Source organism: Ctenopharyngodon idella, chromosome 8 (genome assembly GCF_019924925.1).
Source record: "Ctenopharyngodon idella isolate HZGC_01 chromosome 8, HZGC01, whole genome shotgun sequence".
Lineage (NCBI taxonomy): Eukaryota > Metazoa > Chordata > Actinopteri > Cypriniformes > Xenocyprididae > Ctenopharyngodon > Ctenopharyngodon idella.
In genome coordinates this window covers 15309007-15326661 of record NC_067227.1, presented here as the reverse complement: position 1 = coordinate 15326661, position 17655 = coordinate 15309007, and the positions used below count along the sequence as shown (strand labels likewise).

At 36.7% G+C, this 17655-nt stretch overlaps 4 protein-coding genes and 1 long non-coding RNA gene across 7 annotated transcripts; 4 read left to right on the top strand and 1 right to left on the bottom strand.

The window, feature by feature from the left end:
• Positions 1-10: 10 nt before the first annotated feature.
• On the top strand, positions 11-2005 carry LOC127517260 (uncharacterized). Of its 2 annotated transcripts, none has more exons than XM_051902627.1 (3): positions 11-98; positions 1133-1390; positions 1593-2005. In XM_051902627.1, exons 1-3 carry the CDS (start codon positions 50-52, stop codon positions 2003-2005), a joined length of 720 nt encoding a protein of 239 aa, XP_051758587.1. In that variant the 5' UTR covers positions 11-49. The 2 variants fall into 2 exon arrangements, with proteins under 2 accessions (XP_051758587.1, XP_051758588.1); XM_051902628.1 differs by lacking the exon at positions 11-98 and adding an exon at positions 506-666.
• Positions 1954-3364, top strand: LOC127517264 (hereditary hemochromatosis protein homolog). Its single transcript, XM_051902632.1, has 4 exons — positions 1954-2337; positions 2599-2730; positions 2892-2936; positions 3034-3364. The coding sequence occupies exons 1-4, from the start codon at positions 2067-2069 to the stop codon at positions 3042-3044; spliced, it is 459 nt and encodes a 152-aa protein (XP_051758592.1). The 5' UTR covers positions 1954-2066; the 3' UTR covers positions 3045-3364.
• A 5265-nt stretch (positions 3365-8629) lies between these two features.
• LOC127517263 (hereditary hemochromatosis protein homolog) lies at positions 8630-10721 on the top strand. Its single transcript, XM_051902631.1, has 5 exons — positions 8630-8873; positions 9056-9346; positions 9620-9745; positions 9909-9953; positions 10061-10721. Exons 1-5 carry the CDS (start codon positions 8732-8734, stop codon positions 10069-10071), a joined length of 615 nt encoding a protein of 204 aa, XP_051758591.1. The 5' UTR covers positions 8630-8731; the 3' UTR covers positions 10072-10721.
• LOC127517269 (uncharacterized) lies at positions 9128-12446 on the bottom strand. The gene is made up of 3 exons (XR_007931230.1): positions 12212-12446; positions 9566-9719; positions 9128-9273 (listed from the first exon to the last, which is right to left on the bottom strand). It is a non-coding gene; the product is annotated as an uncharacterized LOC127517269 (long non-coding RNA).
• On the top strand, positions 11419-16928 carry LOC127517245 (gastrula zinc finger protein XlCGF52.1-like). Of its 2 annotated transcripts, none has more exons than XM_051902600.1 (3): positions 11419-11886; positions 12417-12545; positions 14894-16928. In XM_051902600.1, the coding sequence occupies exons 2-3, from the start codon at positions 12461-12463 to the stop codon at positions 16042-16044; spliced, it is 1236 nt and encodes a 411-aa protein (XP_051758560.1). In that variant the 5' UTR covers positions 11419-11886; positions 12417-12460; the 3' UTR covers positions 16045-16928. The 2 variants fall into 2 exon arrangements, with proteins under 2 accessions (XP_051758560.1, XP_051758561.1); XM_051902601.1 differs by lacking the exon at positions 11419-11886 and adding an exon at positions 11893-12137.
• The last annotated feature ends 727 nt before the right edge of the window (positions 16929-17655 follow it).

Sequence of the window (17655 nt, the reverse complement as noted above, 5' to 3'; positions counted from 1 at the left end):
AAAATGAAAAAAAAAAAGAAAAGAAAAGAAAAAGAAATAACCAAGGACAATGCTCAAGCTTGCATATCTGCTGTCATGCTTGACAGTCGTCAATGCAGGTAGGCTAAGTTAAATTAATGCTTTCCTATCTACCTTATTTTGCAATGCGGAAGTAAGCTATTTCTGTGATTGTGTGAGGACTCTGATTCATTAGCCCAGAAGAAGAACAACTGCAATGAATGGTAAAACTAGGCTATTTTGCTGCAAACCAACCAGTGTGTTTATAATTATGGCAATACATATAATATGATAAGAAATACCAGTTTGCAGTATCAAACGGCTGTTTTGTACAGCTAAAAAACAGGAAGCGGATGACACCAGGCCATACCCGATCTCAAAAATAAGGTGGATACTTTTTATTTCATAAAAACTTGTCGATGGTAACAAATGATTTTGAGTGTTTGTGCCTATATAAACCCATAAACTCTGTTGAAACAGCTTAGGTCAGCATGAATTTCTATGCACAAGCAGGAAGGTGTGGTTAAGTGTATTACCTAATTGTGATGTTTACCTAGTTGTTTACAGTAGGATGGACATGTATCATTTATATGTATTTCATTTTATTATTTATAGTTTAAAAAAACAACAAAGATCAGATGTTTTTCAACAAAAAGTCAAGTTTGGAGGGTGAGTAAATGTAAACAGAATTTAAGTTTGGTTATCTATACCTTTAATGTTGCAGTTTTCATATTTTGTCTGTGAATGTTGGATAGTATTTCAGATTTTGAAAAGCTTTTCTGTGACGTATACAGAAAAGGGAAATGTTGAGTTGGGAAGTTAGGTTTCAGGAAGAGCAGCTCAGGTTATAATAATGTGATTCATCCTGCCTCTTTTTGCTTCTCTGTTTCACTGTTTCACATCAAGTACATGATTCAGTACACGGTTCTTAACAGATGAACCTTACTTCTTGTATATTTTAATGTGGATGACAACTTATCTGATACATTTTGCAATTTATAATTATGTGATGTAATATTTATCATATGTATATTCAGTTATAATGCCAGAAGAAGTCTGGAATGAATAGTCATATGTTATGGTCTAATTTGACACTGTACTAATATTATATTTTCTCATCCTTATGTATCCACAGGTTCTCACTCACTGATAGCTTTGGCAACATATATAGCTGGACAGACACCATTTCCAGAGTTCAGTGTTGTGCTGATGTTGGATGATCTGCAAATAGGATATTATGACTCAATCACATGGAAACCTGTCTTTCGCACTAACAGGGATTCAGAATACTACGATGAAGAGCAAAGTGATGCTGATACTGTATTTAACGACATGTATAAGGGCATGAAATCTCGGGATTCTGATGTTAAGAAACACTTAAATATCACAGATGGTGAGAACTATAGCCTACATTATCAGCCTTAACGCATAAATAATTTAATAACAAATGTAGCTTCTATGTCTTTTCATTATTTTATTAAAGCTTTTAATGTAAGATGGTAATCATAAAGTCCAGTATTTTTATTTTCAGTTCACTACATTTTATATTATGTCAGTGAGAACTAATAAAACATCAATTTTTCCTTTATTTGAAGGAATACATGTTCATCAGAGACTTGTTGGATGTGAACTTTTGAATGATGATAAACCAGGTCCACTTCATTTCTGGGATGCTTTTGATGAACAATGTATGGAGGAGTTCACATATGACCAGGAAATAAACGATATCCAGATGAAAAAGCCATGGATGATATCAAGGGACCAAGTGAAACAGCGTCATATAAAGTTTCTATATGAAAGAGTTTATCATCCTATTTGCATTAAAACTTTGCGGAGGTACCTGAATATGGAAAAGAACAATGTGATGAGAAAAGATGAGAGAATCAACCTGATTAACTTCAGTATAAAGAGAGAAAAAAGCATAATCAACAAATATGACCCAACAGTTGTACTGACAGAAAATATATGTGCCTCTGAATACTTTATGAATCATGAGAACCATAAATAAATAACTGATGCAACAGTAAGACTTCTCGTCCTTCTCTGTAGTGAAACCCAGAGTCAGACTCATGAGGAAGACACTTACAGACTCTCAAGGGCTTCAGATCAGCTGTCTGGCCACTGGTTTTTACCCCCGTCACATTAACCTGACTCTGTTCAGAGATGGTCAGCCTGTGGATGATGATCAGATCACAGGAGGAGAGATTCTGCCCAACGGAGACGGAACTTACCAGATGAGGAAGAGTTTGGTGATCAGCGCAGAAGAACTACGTGAAAAACATAAATACAACTGCACAATGAAGCACCTCAATCTGGACAACAAACTGGACATTACATTTGGTATTGGAAAACTGACAATCAAAAGAACAAACAAACTACTGAATAACAAAGTAGACATTAGATTCAAGATACTTTATTTCCATTGAATAAAAGACAATGACATTTAGTGTATTGAAACTCAGTAAAAGCAACAATACTAGATTGCAATTTTTTATTAAATAACATTTTTTACTAACTTCAACCTGTGTAAACCATTTCAATTTCTGTCTGTTACAAATTTATTTTCCTGTTGTTTATATCACTGTTTTTTTCTGACCCCAGTTTCAGATGTGGCTGAATGTGACCCAGGACCCTTCAGTCTGTCTGTAGTTATCAGTGTGCTGGTGTTACTGTGTGTGGCTGTTCTCATCATAACTGCACTCATCATCTGGAGGAAGAAGAGACGTGCTGCTGGTAAATGTTCTGTACAGTCCAGTTCATTATATTTAATGCTCATTTAGAAAAAAACATCAAAGCATCAGTTCCTTTAGAGACTTAGAGTTCACAGTATGAAGCTTTATGCTTCTGTAGTGTTCCTCTGTGTTTATTCTGGTTTAAATGTCACGTTTTTTCAGGACGAGTCTCTGAGATGTCACAGTGTAAATACTTCCCTACTCCATGTAAGTACAGTATGAAGTAATATGAGTTCAGCAAAATGTTCATTTTAAGATTCATTTGAAAAACTTTCTAGAAAGGAAATTATTTTCTTTATTTCAGCTTCAAGATGAGGTTGAGATGATATGTGCAAAACTAAACTACAAAAAAAACGACTTTCTCAATGATATTTGATTAAAATGACAAAGCACAATCTGCACAGACCCCTATGACCAGCTTTGTCTCCACACCAGCACTAAGAATCCAATCATGAAGCAGAAGGAACTGGATTAAATATTTTGAATGCTACCAATATCCACAATCTGACTTCTGACTTGTGATGCAGCCTGAATCATAATCATATAATGTTTGTTCGTTAGCCAGAGGAGAACTGGCCCCGCGACTGAGGCTGGCTTCTCCCAAGGTTTTTTTCTCCATTTCTGTCACCTGAAGGAATTTGGGTTGAATCGTTTTGAATCGTTATTTTCCTGCTGTTTATCACTGTAATGCTGCTTTGAAACAATCTGTATTATATTAAGTGCTATAGAAAATAAAGGTGACTTGACTTGTAATATAGATACCAGACACTGTACAATATGCAACATAAAAATGAACCTGCGTGGCCTGAAATTTTAATATTCTTTAAGAATATTATCTCCTGCTGTATTACTGTTTTTCTTGTTAGTCCAAGATGATCTATGCTTTTTTATTTTTCTGTTGTGTCTTTATACATTGCATTTTAGAAAAATTTTATATATTTCTTCAGAGAATTGCATTGCATTTTTGTGTGCGTGATTAAAATCCCAGAGCTGTATCAGTTTTTAAATCATACTTCTGGTGTGCTGCTTATTCTTTGTGATATATTTTTTATTATTCATTTCCATTCTGTTTACTTAATTGTTGTTCATAATGTGTAAAGTCTGTCAATGTAATAACTGTATTGCCTCCACAAACAAAAGAATGGAAAGGTACGATCAGCTATCAGTGTTACTTCCCGAATTCTTCCTGCCTGTTTCTGGACACATTTTGTGGTGAAAATGACAAAAAAGAGCAGAAGAACAGAAAAGTACCCTAGGCTGACTGTTTGAAAAAAAATAACAACAACAAAAGTGGAATCCATGATTCTGCATCTGTTGGCTTCAAGAAGGAAAATCTGGCTGCTGGTATTGGACCACAAGACATGGAATATCCAGAACAGGAACGACAACAATCTGGCAACACGCACAAACATTAAATAGCTGCTCTGATGAGCCCCAGCTGACACTGATCAGCTCATCAGCAGAAACACACACTCACAGAGAGACAGAGGGTGTGTCTCAATCAGCTCCTTAGTTCAGTAGTCAGGGACTGATCTGGGAGTCAGCCATTTTAAGTGCTGTCTCTATCGCAGAATGCTTCCAGGGCACTGAAACGTACGCTCCCTAAAAAGTCCCACAATGCACCATGAAATCCAGGGTGCATCGATGCTCACTATGCTTTCTTAACGGAGCTCACTACACATAACAATGCGCTATAGATGTTTTTAAAAATACAAACCATTATTTTATCATATTTCAGTATAAACGTCGCTAGACAGGCAATGAACATGATCTAGCTAACATAATTTATTTACGGCTGAAATGCTGCATGTATATGTAACAAGCAAAAAATGTATCAAAATGTACTTTAAATAACATTACAAGTAATGTCAGAAAGATATCAGCTCTGCTGTTGTTCATAAGTAGTGATATTGTACAATGAGGACGTTGTCACGTCGCCGGAAATAGAGTCATAAGTGTCCCAATGTGTAGTGAACCATCGTCCTTTACTGTTCTTACCAGTGCCCGAATTTGTGTACACGATATACTGATTGACGAGATCGGGAGTATAGGGAGCTGATTGAAACACACCCAGAGTCAACCAATGAACCCGCAAACCGTGACAAGTACAATCAAGCACGCTATTAGTATGTCATTAGTAGCACTTTTTTCCCACATTAAAATATATAAAATATAGCACTTTAAGTACTTTATGCTAAAAGTATACTTACTGTTAAATTGTGAATTTTAGTACACATTTAACCTGCATGTTTTGTTTTTCATGAAAATCCATTAAAATTGAACTTAGTGACAGTATATATAAAAATCCCCTAAAATTTTATGTAAAGAGTTCATAGCACACTTTTAAGTAATGCACTTATAAAACACTTATGTATATTTTGTTAACTTTATCTGACTAAACTTAAAATCAATTTAAGTGTTGCAGTTCTTTTTAATTGCTTTGGTGCAATTTTCACAAGCAATTGGTACATTTTCAAAACTCGTAGTACTAATATCACAACAGATCATCAAAAGTGCAAGTTTTTTCAAACATTTCAGCATATTTTAAGTTGTGTTAGTACAATACACAAAATCACAAAGTATCCTTTTCACAACACAAAATAAGTGTTTCATCAGCATAAATGTTTCATTCACAGTAACTGCCTTTCATAATGCTATTACTATCAAACTTTTCATTTGCATCTCTTTTCATTCAGTTTAATACATTTGTCTATTATTTGATCCAACTGAACTTAATGGTTAATCAATTAATCATTTGGTTCACCTATAAATTTCTATAGATATTGATTATAGGCATAGTTTCTATAGAACTTGTTTGTAATTTCCAATATGGATAACCAAATGTAATGAATTCTTTTTACATTATAAGCATTATATTTGGTGATGACTACAATTTTCAAAGTGTGTGTGTGTGTGCGCGCGCATTTTTGTGACATATCAGGACACAAATTTGTATAATGAATGGGTATGACATAGGTATTACAAGGAGAGGGTGACTTATGAGGACATTACCCCATGTCCCCATTTTTCAAAAGGCTTATAAATCATACAGAATGAGTTTTTTTGAGAAAGTAAAATGTGCAGTTTCCTGTGATGGGTAGGTTTAGGAGTCAAACTGCCAAACTGCTGAAATCACGTGACTTTAGCGCTCCGAACCGCTGATTCGACACGCTGATTCATTATGCTCCGAAGCTTCATGAAACAGTGTTTTGAAATCGGCCATCACTATATAAGTCGTTATTTTTTTTATTTTTTTTGGCGCACCAAAAATATTCTCGTCGCTTTATAATATTAATATTGAACGACTGTACTCACATGAACTGATTTAAATATGTTTTTAGTACCTTTATGGATCTTGAGAGAGGAAATGTCATTGCTCCCTATGTACAGTGGGTACGGAAAGTATTCAGACCCCCTTAAATTTTTCACTCTTTGTTATATTGCAGCCATTTGCTAAAATCATTTAAGTTCATATTTTTTCTCATTAATGTACACACAGCACCCCATATTGACAGAAAAACACAGAATTGTTGACATTTTTGCAGATTTATTAAAAAAGAAAAACTGAAATATCACATGGTCCTAAGTATTCAGACCCTTTGCTGTGACACTCATATATTTAACTCAGGTGCTGTCCATTTCTTCTGATCATCCTTGAGATGGTTCTACACCTTCATTTGAGTCCAGCTGTGTTTGATTATACTGATTGGACTTGATTAGGAAAGCCACACACCTGTCTATATAAGACCTTAAAGCTCACAGTGCATGTCAGAGCAAATGAGAATCATGAGGTCAAAGGAACTGCCTGAAGAGCTCAGAGACAGAATTGTGGCAAGGCACAGATCTGGCCAAGGTTACAAAAAAATTTCTGCTGCACTTAAGGTTCCTAAGAGTACAGTGGCCTCCATAATCCTTAAATGGAAGACGTTTGAGACGACCAGAACCCTTCCTAGAGCTGGCCGTCCGGCCAAACTGAGCTATCGGGGGAGAAGAGCCTTGGTGAGAGAGGTAAAAAAAAACAAAACAAAGATCACTGTGGCTGAGCTCCAGAGATGCAGTCGGGAGATGGGAGAAAGTTGTAGAAAGTCAACCATCACTGCAGCCCTCCACCAGTCGGGGCTTTATGGCAGAGTGGCTTGACGGAAGCCTCTCCTCAGTGCAAGACACATGAAAAAACACCTGAAGGACTCCAAGTTCTCTGGTCTGATGAGACCAAGATAGAACTTTTTGGCCTTAATTCTAAGCGGTATGTGTGGAGAAAACCAGGCACTGCTCATCACCTGTCCAATACAGTCCCAACAGTGAAGCATGGTGGTGGCAGCATCATGCTGTGGGGGTGTTTTTCAGCTGCAGGGACAGGACGACTGGTTGCAATCGAGGGAAAGATGAATGCGGCCAAGTACAGGGATATCCTGGACGAAAACCTTCTCCAGAGTGCTCAGGACCTCAGACTGGGCCGAAGGTTTACCTTCCAACAAGACAATGACCCTAAGCACACAGCTAAAATAACGAAGGAGTGGCTTCACAACAACTCCGTGACTGTTCTTGAATGGCCCAGCCAGAGCCCTGACTTAAACCCAATTGAGCATCTCTGGAGAGACCTAAAAATGGCTCTCCACCAACGTTTACCATCCAACATGACAGAACTGGAGAGGATCTGCAAGGAGGAATGGCAGAGGATCCCCAAATCCAGGTGTGAAAAACTTGTTGCATCTTTCCCAAAAAGACTCATGGCTGTATTAGATCAAAAGGGTGCTTCTACTAAATACTGAGCAAAGGGCCTGAATACTTAGGACCATGTGATATTTCAGTTTTTCTTTTTTAATAAATCTGCAAAAATGTCAACAATTCTGTGTTTTTCTGTCAATATGGGGTGCTTATATGGGGTAATTTATAAATATGTGATGGAATATTTATCATATGTATATTCAGTTATAATGCCAGAGGTAGTGTAATGAAGGGTCGGCAGAGTGGGGATCCATTTGCAGCTTTTATTAGAACAATCACCAAGGCAGACAGGGGCAAGGGCAAAGACATAAACAGGGACAGGCAATGGTCGAGGCAGGCGGCAGACAAACGGTGTCGAGTCACAGGCAGAGATCAGGGCAGGCAGCAGAGAATCACAGAGAATAAACAGTCCAACGGTAACAGAGTAAACAGTCCACAAGAAAATGCTCAGTAATGATCACCGGGGCAAATCAAGACTTCGCGATGAGTGTGTGGCTTAAATAGTGTGAGTGTGATGAGGTGCAGGTGTGTGCGCAATCAGTCCCAGGAATGAGGGCCTATGGGAAACGTAGTCCGAATGGGAAACAGTCAGTATTCAGGTGATGGCTCCCTCCGGTGGTGCGGAGGAGGAGGCGCGGGAGCCACATTCGTGACAGGTAGATAAGTGTGGAATGAATAGCCATATGTTATGGTTCAATTTGACACTGTACTAATGTTATTTTCTCGTCCTTATGTATCCACAGGTTCTCACTCACTGATAGCTTTGGCAACATATATAGTTGGACAGACACCATTTCCAGAGTTCAGTGTTGTGGTGATGTTGGATGATCTGAAAATAGTGTATTATGACTCAGTCACATGGAAAGCTGTCTATCGCTCTCACAGTGATTCAAAATACTATGATGAAGAGCAAAGTGATGCTGGTTTTATATTTCAGGACACACATAATGACATGAAAACTCATAATTTTTACGTTACGAAACACATAAATCACACAGATGGTGAGAACTATAGCCTACATTTTTAGCATTAACACAAATATCATTTAATAACAAATGTAGCGTCTATGTGTTATCATTATTTTATTAAAGCTTTTAATGTAAAACAAATAAAACATACATTTTTCCTTTATTTGAAGCTGTACAAGTTCATCAGAGACTTACTGGATGTGAACTGTTGAATGATGATAAACCAGGTCCACTTCATTTCTGGGAAGCTTTTGATGGACAAAGAATGCAGGAGTTCACATATGACCTGGAAAAAAAGATATCCAGATGAAAAAGCCATGGATAATACCGTGGGACCAAGTGAAACAGCTTCGTATAAAGTTTCTATATGAAAATGTTTATCATCCTATTTGCATTAAAGTTTTGCAGAGGTACCTGAATATGGAAAAGAACAATGTGATGAGAAAAGGTGAGAGAATCAACCTGATCAAGTTAAGTATAAAGAGAGAAAAAAGCATAATCAACAAATATGATCAGCTGTGCTGAAAGAAAATACATGTGCCTCTGAATGTGTTATGAAACATGAGAACCATAAATAAATAACTGATGCAACAGTTTAACAACAGTAAGACTTCTCGTCCTTCTCTGCAGTGAAACCCAGAGTCAGACTCATGAGGAAGACACTCACAGACTCTCAAGGGCTTCAGATCAGCTGTCTGGCCACTGGTTTTTACCCCCGTCACATTAACCTGACTCTGTTCAGAGATGGTCAGCCTGTGGATGATGATCAGATCACAGGAGGAGAGATTCTGCCCAACAGAGATGGAACTTACCAGATGAGGAAGAGTTTAGTGATCAGCGCAGAAGAACTACGTGAAAAACATAAATACAACTGCACAATGAAGCACCTCAATCTGGACAACAAACTGGACATTACATTTGGTAAAGAAAAAACTAACAAACCAAACTACTGAAAAACAAAGTAGAAATTAGATTCAAGATACTTTATTGCCATTTTATAAAAGACAATGACATTTAGTGTATAGTGTATTGAAACTCAGTAAAAGCAACAATACTGGATGGCAATTTTATATTAAATAACTTTTTTTTTTTACTAACTTTAACCTGTGTAGATCATTTCAATTTCTGTCTGTAACCTACAAATTTATTTTCCTGCTGATTATCTCACTGTTATTTTTCCGCCCCCATATTCAGATGTGGCTGAATGTGACCCAGGATCCCTCAGTCTGTCTGTAGTTATCAGTGTGCTGGTGTTACTGTGTGTGGCTGTTCTCATCATAACTGCACTCATCATCTGGAGGAAGAAGAGACATGCTGCTGGTAAATGTTCTGTACAGTCCAGTTCATTATATTTAATGCTCATTTAGAAAAAAACATCAAAGCATCAGTTCCTTTAGAGACTTAGAGTTCACAGTATGAAGCTTTATGTTTCTGTAGTGTTCCTCTGTGTTTATTCTGGTTTAAATGTGTCACGTTTTTTTAGGACGAGTCTCCGAGATGTCACAGTGTAAATACTTCCCTACTCCATGTAAGTACACTATATGAAATAATATGAATTCACCAACATGTTAATTTTAAGATTCATTTGAAAAACTTTCTAGAAAGGAAACCAAAAGGTTATTTTCTTTATTTCAGCTTCAAGATGAGGTCAAGGCAATACATCATGCAAAACTTTGTACATGCTATTTGGGTTATGCTATGATAATAACTTCTACAATGCTGGGGCCGAGATGGATCTCGTGCATGTTGCCCACTTGGGACCCACCTAGTGTCAAGTGCAATCCTGCATGAAATCCATGTGGGCAATTGGCATGGGGCCATTATGGAACCCGTGGACTATATAGGGCCAAGTTTTTCAGCCCATTCATTTCATACCCATATGGGCCCCACGTACACGTGTTGGCTGGGGAACTGGATTCAATATTTTGAATGCTTCAAACCACAATCTGACTTTTGACTTGTGATGCAGCCTGAATCATAATAACACCGTGTTCGTTCATTGGCCAGAGGAGGACTGGTCCCCTGGCTGAGCCTGGCTTCTCCCAATGTTTTTTCTCCATTCCTGTCACCTGAAGGAGTTTGTGTTCCTTGCCACCATGACCTCTGGCTTGCTTAGTTGGGGACACTTAATATTCAGCAATGTTACTGATTTGACTGCACTGACACTATTGGATGAGAACTTGAACCGAAGTGAATCAACAATGATTTCAACTGATTGTTTGTGACTGTTCAAATGACTGTTCACTATTGTCTTTTTAGAGCTACTTTACAGCAGAGTTGAATTCTGTTTACATTATTGAATATTTTTTCCAAACAGTTGGCCTAGGTTACTTTCTGTTCTTCTGCTCCTCTTTGTCATTTTCACCACAAAATGTGTCCAGAAACAGGCAGGAAGAACTTGGGAAGTAACACTGACCAGCATAGCTGATCGTACCTTTCCATTCTTTTGTTTGTGGAAGTAATACAGTTATTACATTGACAGACTTTACACATTATGAACAACAATTAAGTAAACAGAATGGAAAGGAATAAGATAAAATATATCACAAAGAATAAGCAGCACACCAGAAATATGATTATATGGAGAAGATATGTCTGAGAGAAAAAAAAATGCTTTTGAAATATATGTTCATGTTCTTAATATTAATTCTAGAAGTTGGACATTGAGCATTTGCTGATCACTTTCTTCAAAGTAGCAGTAGCCTAATAGTAAACATGCTGCCCCTTGTCCTTAAAGGGATAGTTCACCCAAAAATAAAAATTCTGTCATTATTTACTCAATCTCAAGTTATAAATGTATAAAATGTAGAGTTTAATATTAATTGTCAATTAATATAATAATTAAATGAATATAGATTTGCATATGCAGTCATAAGTGTGAAAGAATGGAAAGATACGATCAGCTATGCCAAGTCAGTGTTTCTTTCCGAGTTCTTCCTGATTGTTTCTAGACACATTTTGTTGTGAAAATGACAAAGAAGAGCAGAAGAACAGAAAAGGGACCACCTGTTTGAAGAAAACAAAGTGGAACCAGAATAACCAATATCATAAAGGTTTTGTGTATGTAAACACTGCACATTTTTCCTCTGTGAATGGCTTTTTTGATTAAAAAATGTAATTCCCTGCAGAAAAATCAAGCATTGCTGGTCACCAGCATAAGGCATGTTTTGCATACTGATGCTGTAGGTCCCTGTGGGAGGTAGGAGTGATGGTAGACCAGCAACACCAGCTCAGATTTGCTTGAGAGCAGCATGGCTATGCTGGTCCACCAGCACTTTACCAGCTTTAACCAGCATATACCAGCCTGTACCAACATGCTGGGTTATGCTTGATTTTTTTTTTTTTTTAATCGTGGTTTATAAAAATGCAGCCTTCCGTTTAAGAAGCCACATGTGAACTTTTATTTTGGTTTGGTGTTGTGATGTCATAAGGCTGCGCCGCTCTCATCTGGCTCAACAAAGGTTTGTGTTTCTGAACGATTATGTGTTTAATGTGTTTAAATCGATTAATATATATTACAAGTAACATAAAATAAATCAATTAATTGTTATGTTTAGTGATGGTCCGTGTGCTTGGTGAAATTATTATTATTTGAATAACCGTAGGTTTTACCATTAGCACGAGAGTGTGGGTTGGGGGAAATGATGGCCACGGGCTGCATTGACTTTGAGGAGTAGTTAAACACAGTGGATGGCGACCTTTTTGACATGAAGTACCATATTTTTTCTTGTTAATGATTGCATTTATTAAATTTAGATACCAAAATGAAAATACTGTATTACTCACCCCCATATCGCTCCAAATATGTATGGCTTTCTTTTTTCCGTGAATATTTTCCATTTGCATTGGTATGGTCTAAAAATTGTTACATTGATACTGTTAGTTTGTCCCGTAAATGGCTCATAAATGATGAGTGTTATTTGTCTGTAAAGTGTATTCATACTTGAGTAACATTGGGTTTTTCATACTTGACAAAATGTCCAAAATACAGGAAAAACTCCTGGTGAAACAACTAAGATCACGTGACATATCAAGATGGAGTATATTAAAGAGGAAACTGAAGACATGAGAATCTCAGAACCATTCAGAGTGAAACATGAAGAAACTGAGGAAGAAACAGGTTGGTTCTTAAATGTGAACTCCGTTATTTGTTGCTTATTAAATTGTTGACATCTAAACAAATGAATGATAATTTTGAAATATGTTAGTCATGTAAAATGGTATGATATGAAGAATGCAATCAAAATGAATGGCACAATTAAAGTGGATTATCTAAAAAAAAAATCCAGATGTATAAGAGCTATACGTCAATTTACAAGATGTTGAACTCGTGATACCAATGTAAGTAGTCTGCATCAATACTAGTAAAATATTACAGTTCTCAGTACCAGTTTGTATATAGCATAAAGAACTATTAGCCTAAACTGTTTAGTGATTCAACAACACTATTTAATTTCAAAAACACTGAGACTACTACAGCTTAGTGGTTTAGCATTTAAATAAGAATTTATTAATTTAATATAGCAATGTCGATCATGTACAAAATTATTATGAATTTATTTTGAATAATTTTGTAACCTGCTGAACTTCAATGAGCCTTTGTGGGCTGTGGCTCCCTGGCTGAGGAGACAACCATGGAACACATTTTGGTTGTGTCCCTTATCTGAGACACACATTTCTTGTTTTACAGTTTGTATTACCTAGCTGATAAGTTGAGTCAGGAATGTTTGATAAGGGAATCAAACAAAACGTGTGTTGTTGGAGGTACTCAAGGGCCAGGGTTGGGAATTTCCTTTAATATGATAAGGACCGAATTAACCTTTAGCAAGGTTATACAAATACAGTCATGTGAATTTTATGGTTTTATGCATCAGAACATTATAAAAATCATCTGGGCGTTAGCAGGTGTTAAAATTAGGTAAATACAACCTTAGATGAACAACAAATGACATATTACAGTGTGTTATTGTTTAACAAAATAAAGCCAAAATGGAAAAGCCATGGGTGACAAACTATGTACACCCTATGATTCAGTTGCTTGTAGAACCACTTTTAGCAGCAATAAGATGAAGGAATAATTTTCTGTATGACAGTATCAGTCTCTCACATCGTTCTGGAGGAATTTTGGCTTACTCTTCTTTATAACATTGCTTCAATTCATTGAGGTGTGCGGGCATCCGTTTATGCACAGCTCTCTTATGATCCCACTTCAGCATTTCAGTCAGGTTGAGGTCCGGACTTTGATTAGGTCAGTGCAACACATTGATTCTTTTCTTTTTCAGCCATTCTATTGTAGATTTGATGTTGATCTTGGAATCATTGTTCTGTTGCATGACCCAATTTCGGCCAAGCTTTAGCTGTCAGATGCCTTCACATTTGACTCTAGAATACTTTGGTATACAGAGTAGATCATGGTCGACTCAATGACTGCAAGGTCCCAGGGCCTGTGGCTGCAAAACAAGCCCAAAATCATTAACCCTCCATCAGCGTGATGGACAGTTGGAAGGAGGCGTTTGTGCCGATATGCTGTGTTTAGTTTTTGCCTAACTTCTCACTGTGCATTATAGCCAAACATCTCCATTTTGGTCTCGTCTGTCCAAAGGACATTGTTCTAGAAGTCTTGTGGTTTGTTCAGATGCAACTTTGCAAACCTAAGCCGTGCTGCCGTGTTCTTTTTAGAGAGAAGAAGCTTTCTCCTGGTAACCCTTCCAAACATGCAATAGTTGTCCCATCTTTATTTAATTGTACTGTCATGAACTTGCAGAAGTTAGCATGTTAACTGAGGCCTGTAGAGTCTGAGGTGTAGCTCTTGTTTCTCTGAGCAGTGCACGGTCTGATCTTGGGGTGAATTTGCTTGGATGTCCACTCCTGGGAAAATTGGCAACTGTCTGGAATGTTTCCATTTGTGAATAATCTTCCTCACTGTAGAATAATGGACTTAAAATTGTTTGGAAATGGCCGTATAAGCCTTCCCAGATTGATGGCAGCAACAATTGCTTCTCTAAGATAATTGCTGATGTCTTTCCTCCTTGGCATTGTGTTAACACACACCTGAATGCTCCAGACCAGCAAACTGCCAAAACTTCTGCTTTTATAGAGTTGGTCACACTTGCTGATGATCAGTTAATCAAGGATGTTTGATTAGCAGCGCCTGACTGCTACTTACCCTCTTAATTCCTATGGAAGCAGTAATGGTGTACTTGGTTTGTCACACCTGGCTTTTCATTTTTGGCCTAGTTTTTGTTAAATAAATAATGACACACTGCTGTTGTTTATCTGAGGTTGTATTTACCTAATTTTAAGACCTGCCAAGGCCCAGATTAATTTTTCATTATGTCCTGATACATAGGTAACAGAATTCAATAGGCTGTCCTTCCTTTTTCACATGACTGTAGCTGTTTGATGTCCTTTGCTCTTTATTAAATTAGGATTAACTTGTGTTTTTTTTTTTTTTTTTTTACCTTTCAGACTTGATGCCGCTTAAAGAGGAGAGTCCAGAAATGAATGAAATGGAGGAGAAAGATCAGTATGAGAAACATGATTTCATAAATGAAGATAAACTTTGCTCACAGACTGAGAAGTCTTCCTCACAAAAAAGAGGTGAGGAGGCAAGAAGATCTAAAAGATCTTTTACTTGCCATCAGTGTGGAAATTTTTTCACTACAGCAGGAAACCTTAAAATCCACATGAGAGTTCATACTGGAGAGAAGCCTTTCACATGTGATCAGTGTGGAAAGAGTTACACACGAAGCAATACCTTGAAGGATCACATGATGGTTCACACTGGAGAAAGACCTTTCGAATGTGATCAGTGTGGAAAAAGTTACACGCGAAGCAAGACCTTAATGGTTCACATGAGGATTCACACTGGAGAAAGGCCTTACACATGTAATCAGTGTGGAAAGTGTTTCATACGTAAAGACAACCTTAAATTACACATGAAAATTCACACAAGAGAGAACCATTTTATATGCCATCAGTGTGGAAAGAGTTTCAAAGACATAGAACACCTTAACAAGCATGTGATAATTCACTCCGAAGAGAAGCCTTTCAAATGTCACCAATGTGGAAAAAAGTTCAAAATAAGTAAAAACATTAAGGCACACATGAGAAGTCACAGTGAGGAGAAGCCTTTCAAGTGCCATCAATGTGGAAAGGGATTCATAATAAATAAGGACCTCATAAGACACATGAGAAGTCACACTGAGGAGAGACCTTTCAAGTGCCATCAATGTGGAAAGGGTTTAAAACATGAAGAATCCCTTGCTTACCACATGAAGATTCACACTGGAGAGAAGCCTTTCAGCTGCCCTCATTGTGAAAAGACTTTCATACATAAAGGTCAGCTTACTGTTCACATGAGAGTTCACACAAAAGGGAACAATTGGAAATGTAAATTTTGTGGAGAGCGTTTTACAGACAAGAAAGTCCTTCAAATACATAGAAGTACTCACAGCCACAAAGAGAAGCCTTACCCCTGTCCTCAGTGTGGAAAGCGTTACACATTTAAAGGACGCCTTAAGAATCACATCAGATCTCACAAAAGGAAGAAGACATTCACCTTATTTCACCATGTGGAAAGTGGTTCATACATAAAGGACACCTTAATTGTCACTTGAGACTTTATAAAAGAGAGAATGATTTAAAATGTCAACTGTGCAAAGAGTTTTACAGACAAAAAAAAAAAAACACTTAAAAGGCATGTAAATATTAACAGAGGAAAGAAGCTTTTTTTATTTTTCAGAATATCACACATTTTGTGTTCAACAGAAGAAAGAAAGAAACCCATACTGATTTGGAACAACATGAGGGTGAGTAAAAGATGAGAGAATTTTTAAAGGGTTATTTCACCCAAAAATGAAAATTACTCACTCTCATGTCATTCCAAATCCAAACCCATAAGTCTTTCATTAATATTTAAAACACAAAGATATTTTGAATGAAATCTGAGACCGTCAGAGTTTTGGGTGAAAAGACTTTTAATGAAGGGACAGAAATCTCTCAATTAAATTTCATTAAAAAAATCTTAATTTCTGGAAGAAAAAACACTGTATGTATTCACTAATAATTTTCTTTTACATATCTGTTTGTATTTTATTTGTATGCATTATTTATGTGTGTACCAGGTTGATGTTAAACATTTGAAAAATGATGTTGGTCACGCTCGGGTAAATAAATTTAACTACTTATTAAACAAAATAAATTAAATGGAAGGTCACCCTGTTAGGGACAAATGAACACCATTTTAAAATAATTATGATTCTAATTTATGGGCATTGTGTACATTAGACAACTCAACCCTTTGTCCCTTTCAAAGCAAACTAGTTAATAGATTATCAGAATAATATATATATATATATATATATATGTCCTGAGACACCTTCATCTGATGGATTTTTGAAGGCAGCATGTATCCTTCACTGCCTTTAATATCCCACAATCCTGCGTGTTCCATTCCCTGACTGTTGAGCTGAAAAAAATAAAGATGGCATCTGAAATTTGAGGTTGGTGGTCAGTTTGTGTGTAAAGTGTACATTTTGACCAACTTTCCCCACTTTTGATGACATTCCTAGCGAGAAGTTAGTATTGTAGTAATTAAACATTCAATTTGTTGTCACCAAAGCGCTCTCTGTTTTGTTATCTGTCGTTACGCTGTCTCAGAAGTCTGTCCGAATCCGCGCAAACGCTGCCTGCTAAGTCATTGCCTGACAGGGCAGTGAGGCAACAAGTCAGCTGGTTTTCGGATGCCAGCAGTATTACATTAAAAGGTCATATATTTTATAAATGTACTATATTGCAACTTCATCACAAATGTGTAAATACAGACATATTTAAAAGCACACAAGTTTCAATAAAAATGAAATTAAAGTGTATTTTAGTTCACCATAAATTGTGCGTACATTTGAACCATATTTCAGTGACGATAGAAGAAATTATATTTAAGTCCTACTTAAGTGGGTCGAAAAAAAAAAAGCACTCTAAAGTTGAGCTTTTGCATTTTTAATATAATTGTTAGCCTATAATACATGTTCATGCAGTGTCCAAAAACATTACATTCAGTTCACACTCAAGTATATTCTTTAAAGTAAATTATTTTTAATAAGAATTACACTTTTGGAGGAAAGTATTCTTCACAATTTGGAGAAACAAGTAGTCTGTAGATATCAAGTAGATATCAAGTAGTCTGGTTAAATAAGTAGTTGAATTCCTCTTTTGAAAAAAAAAAAAGA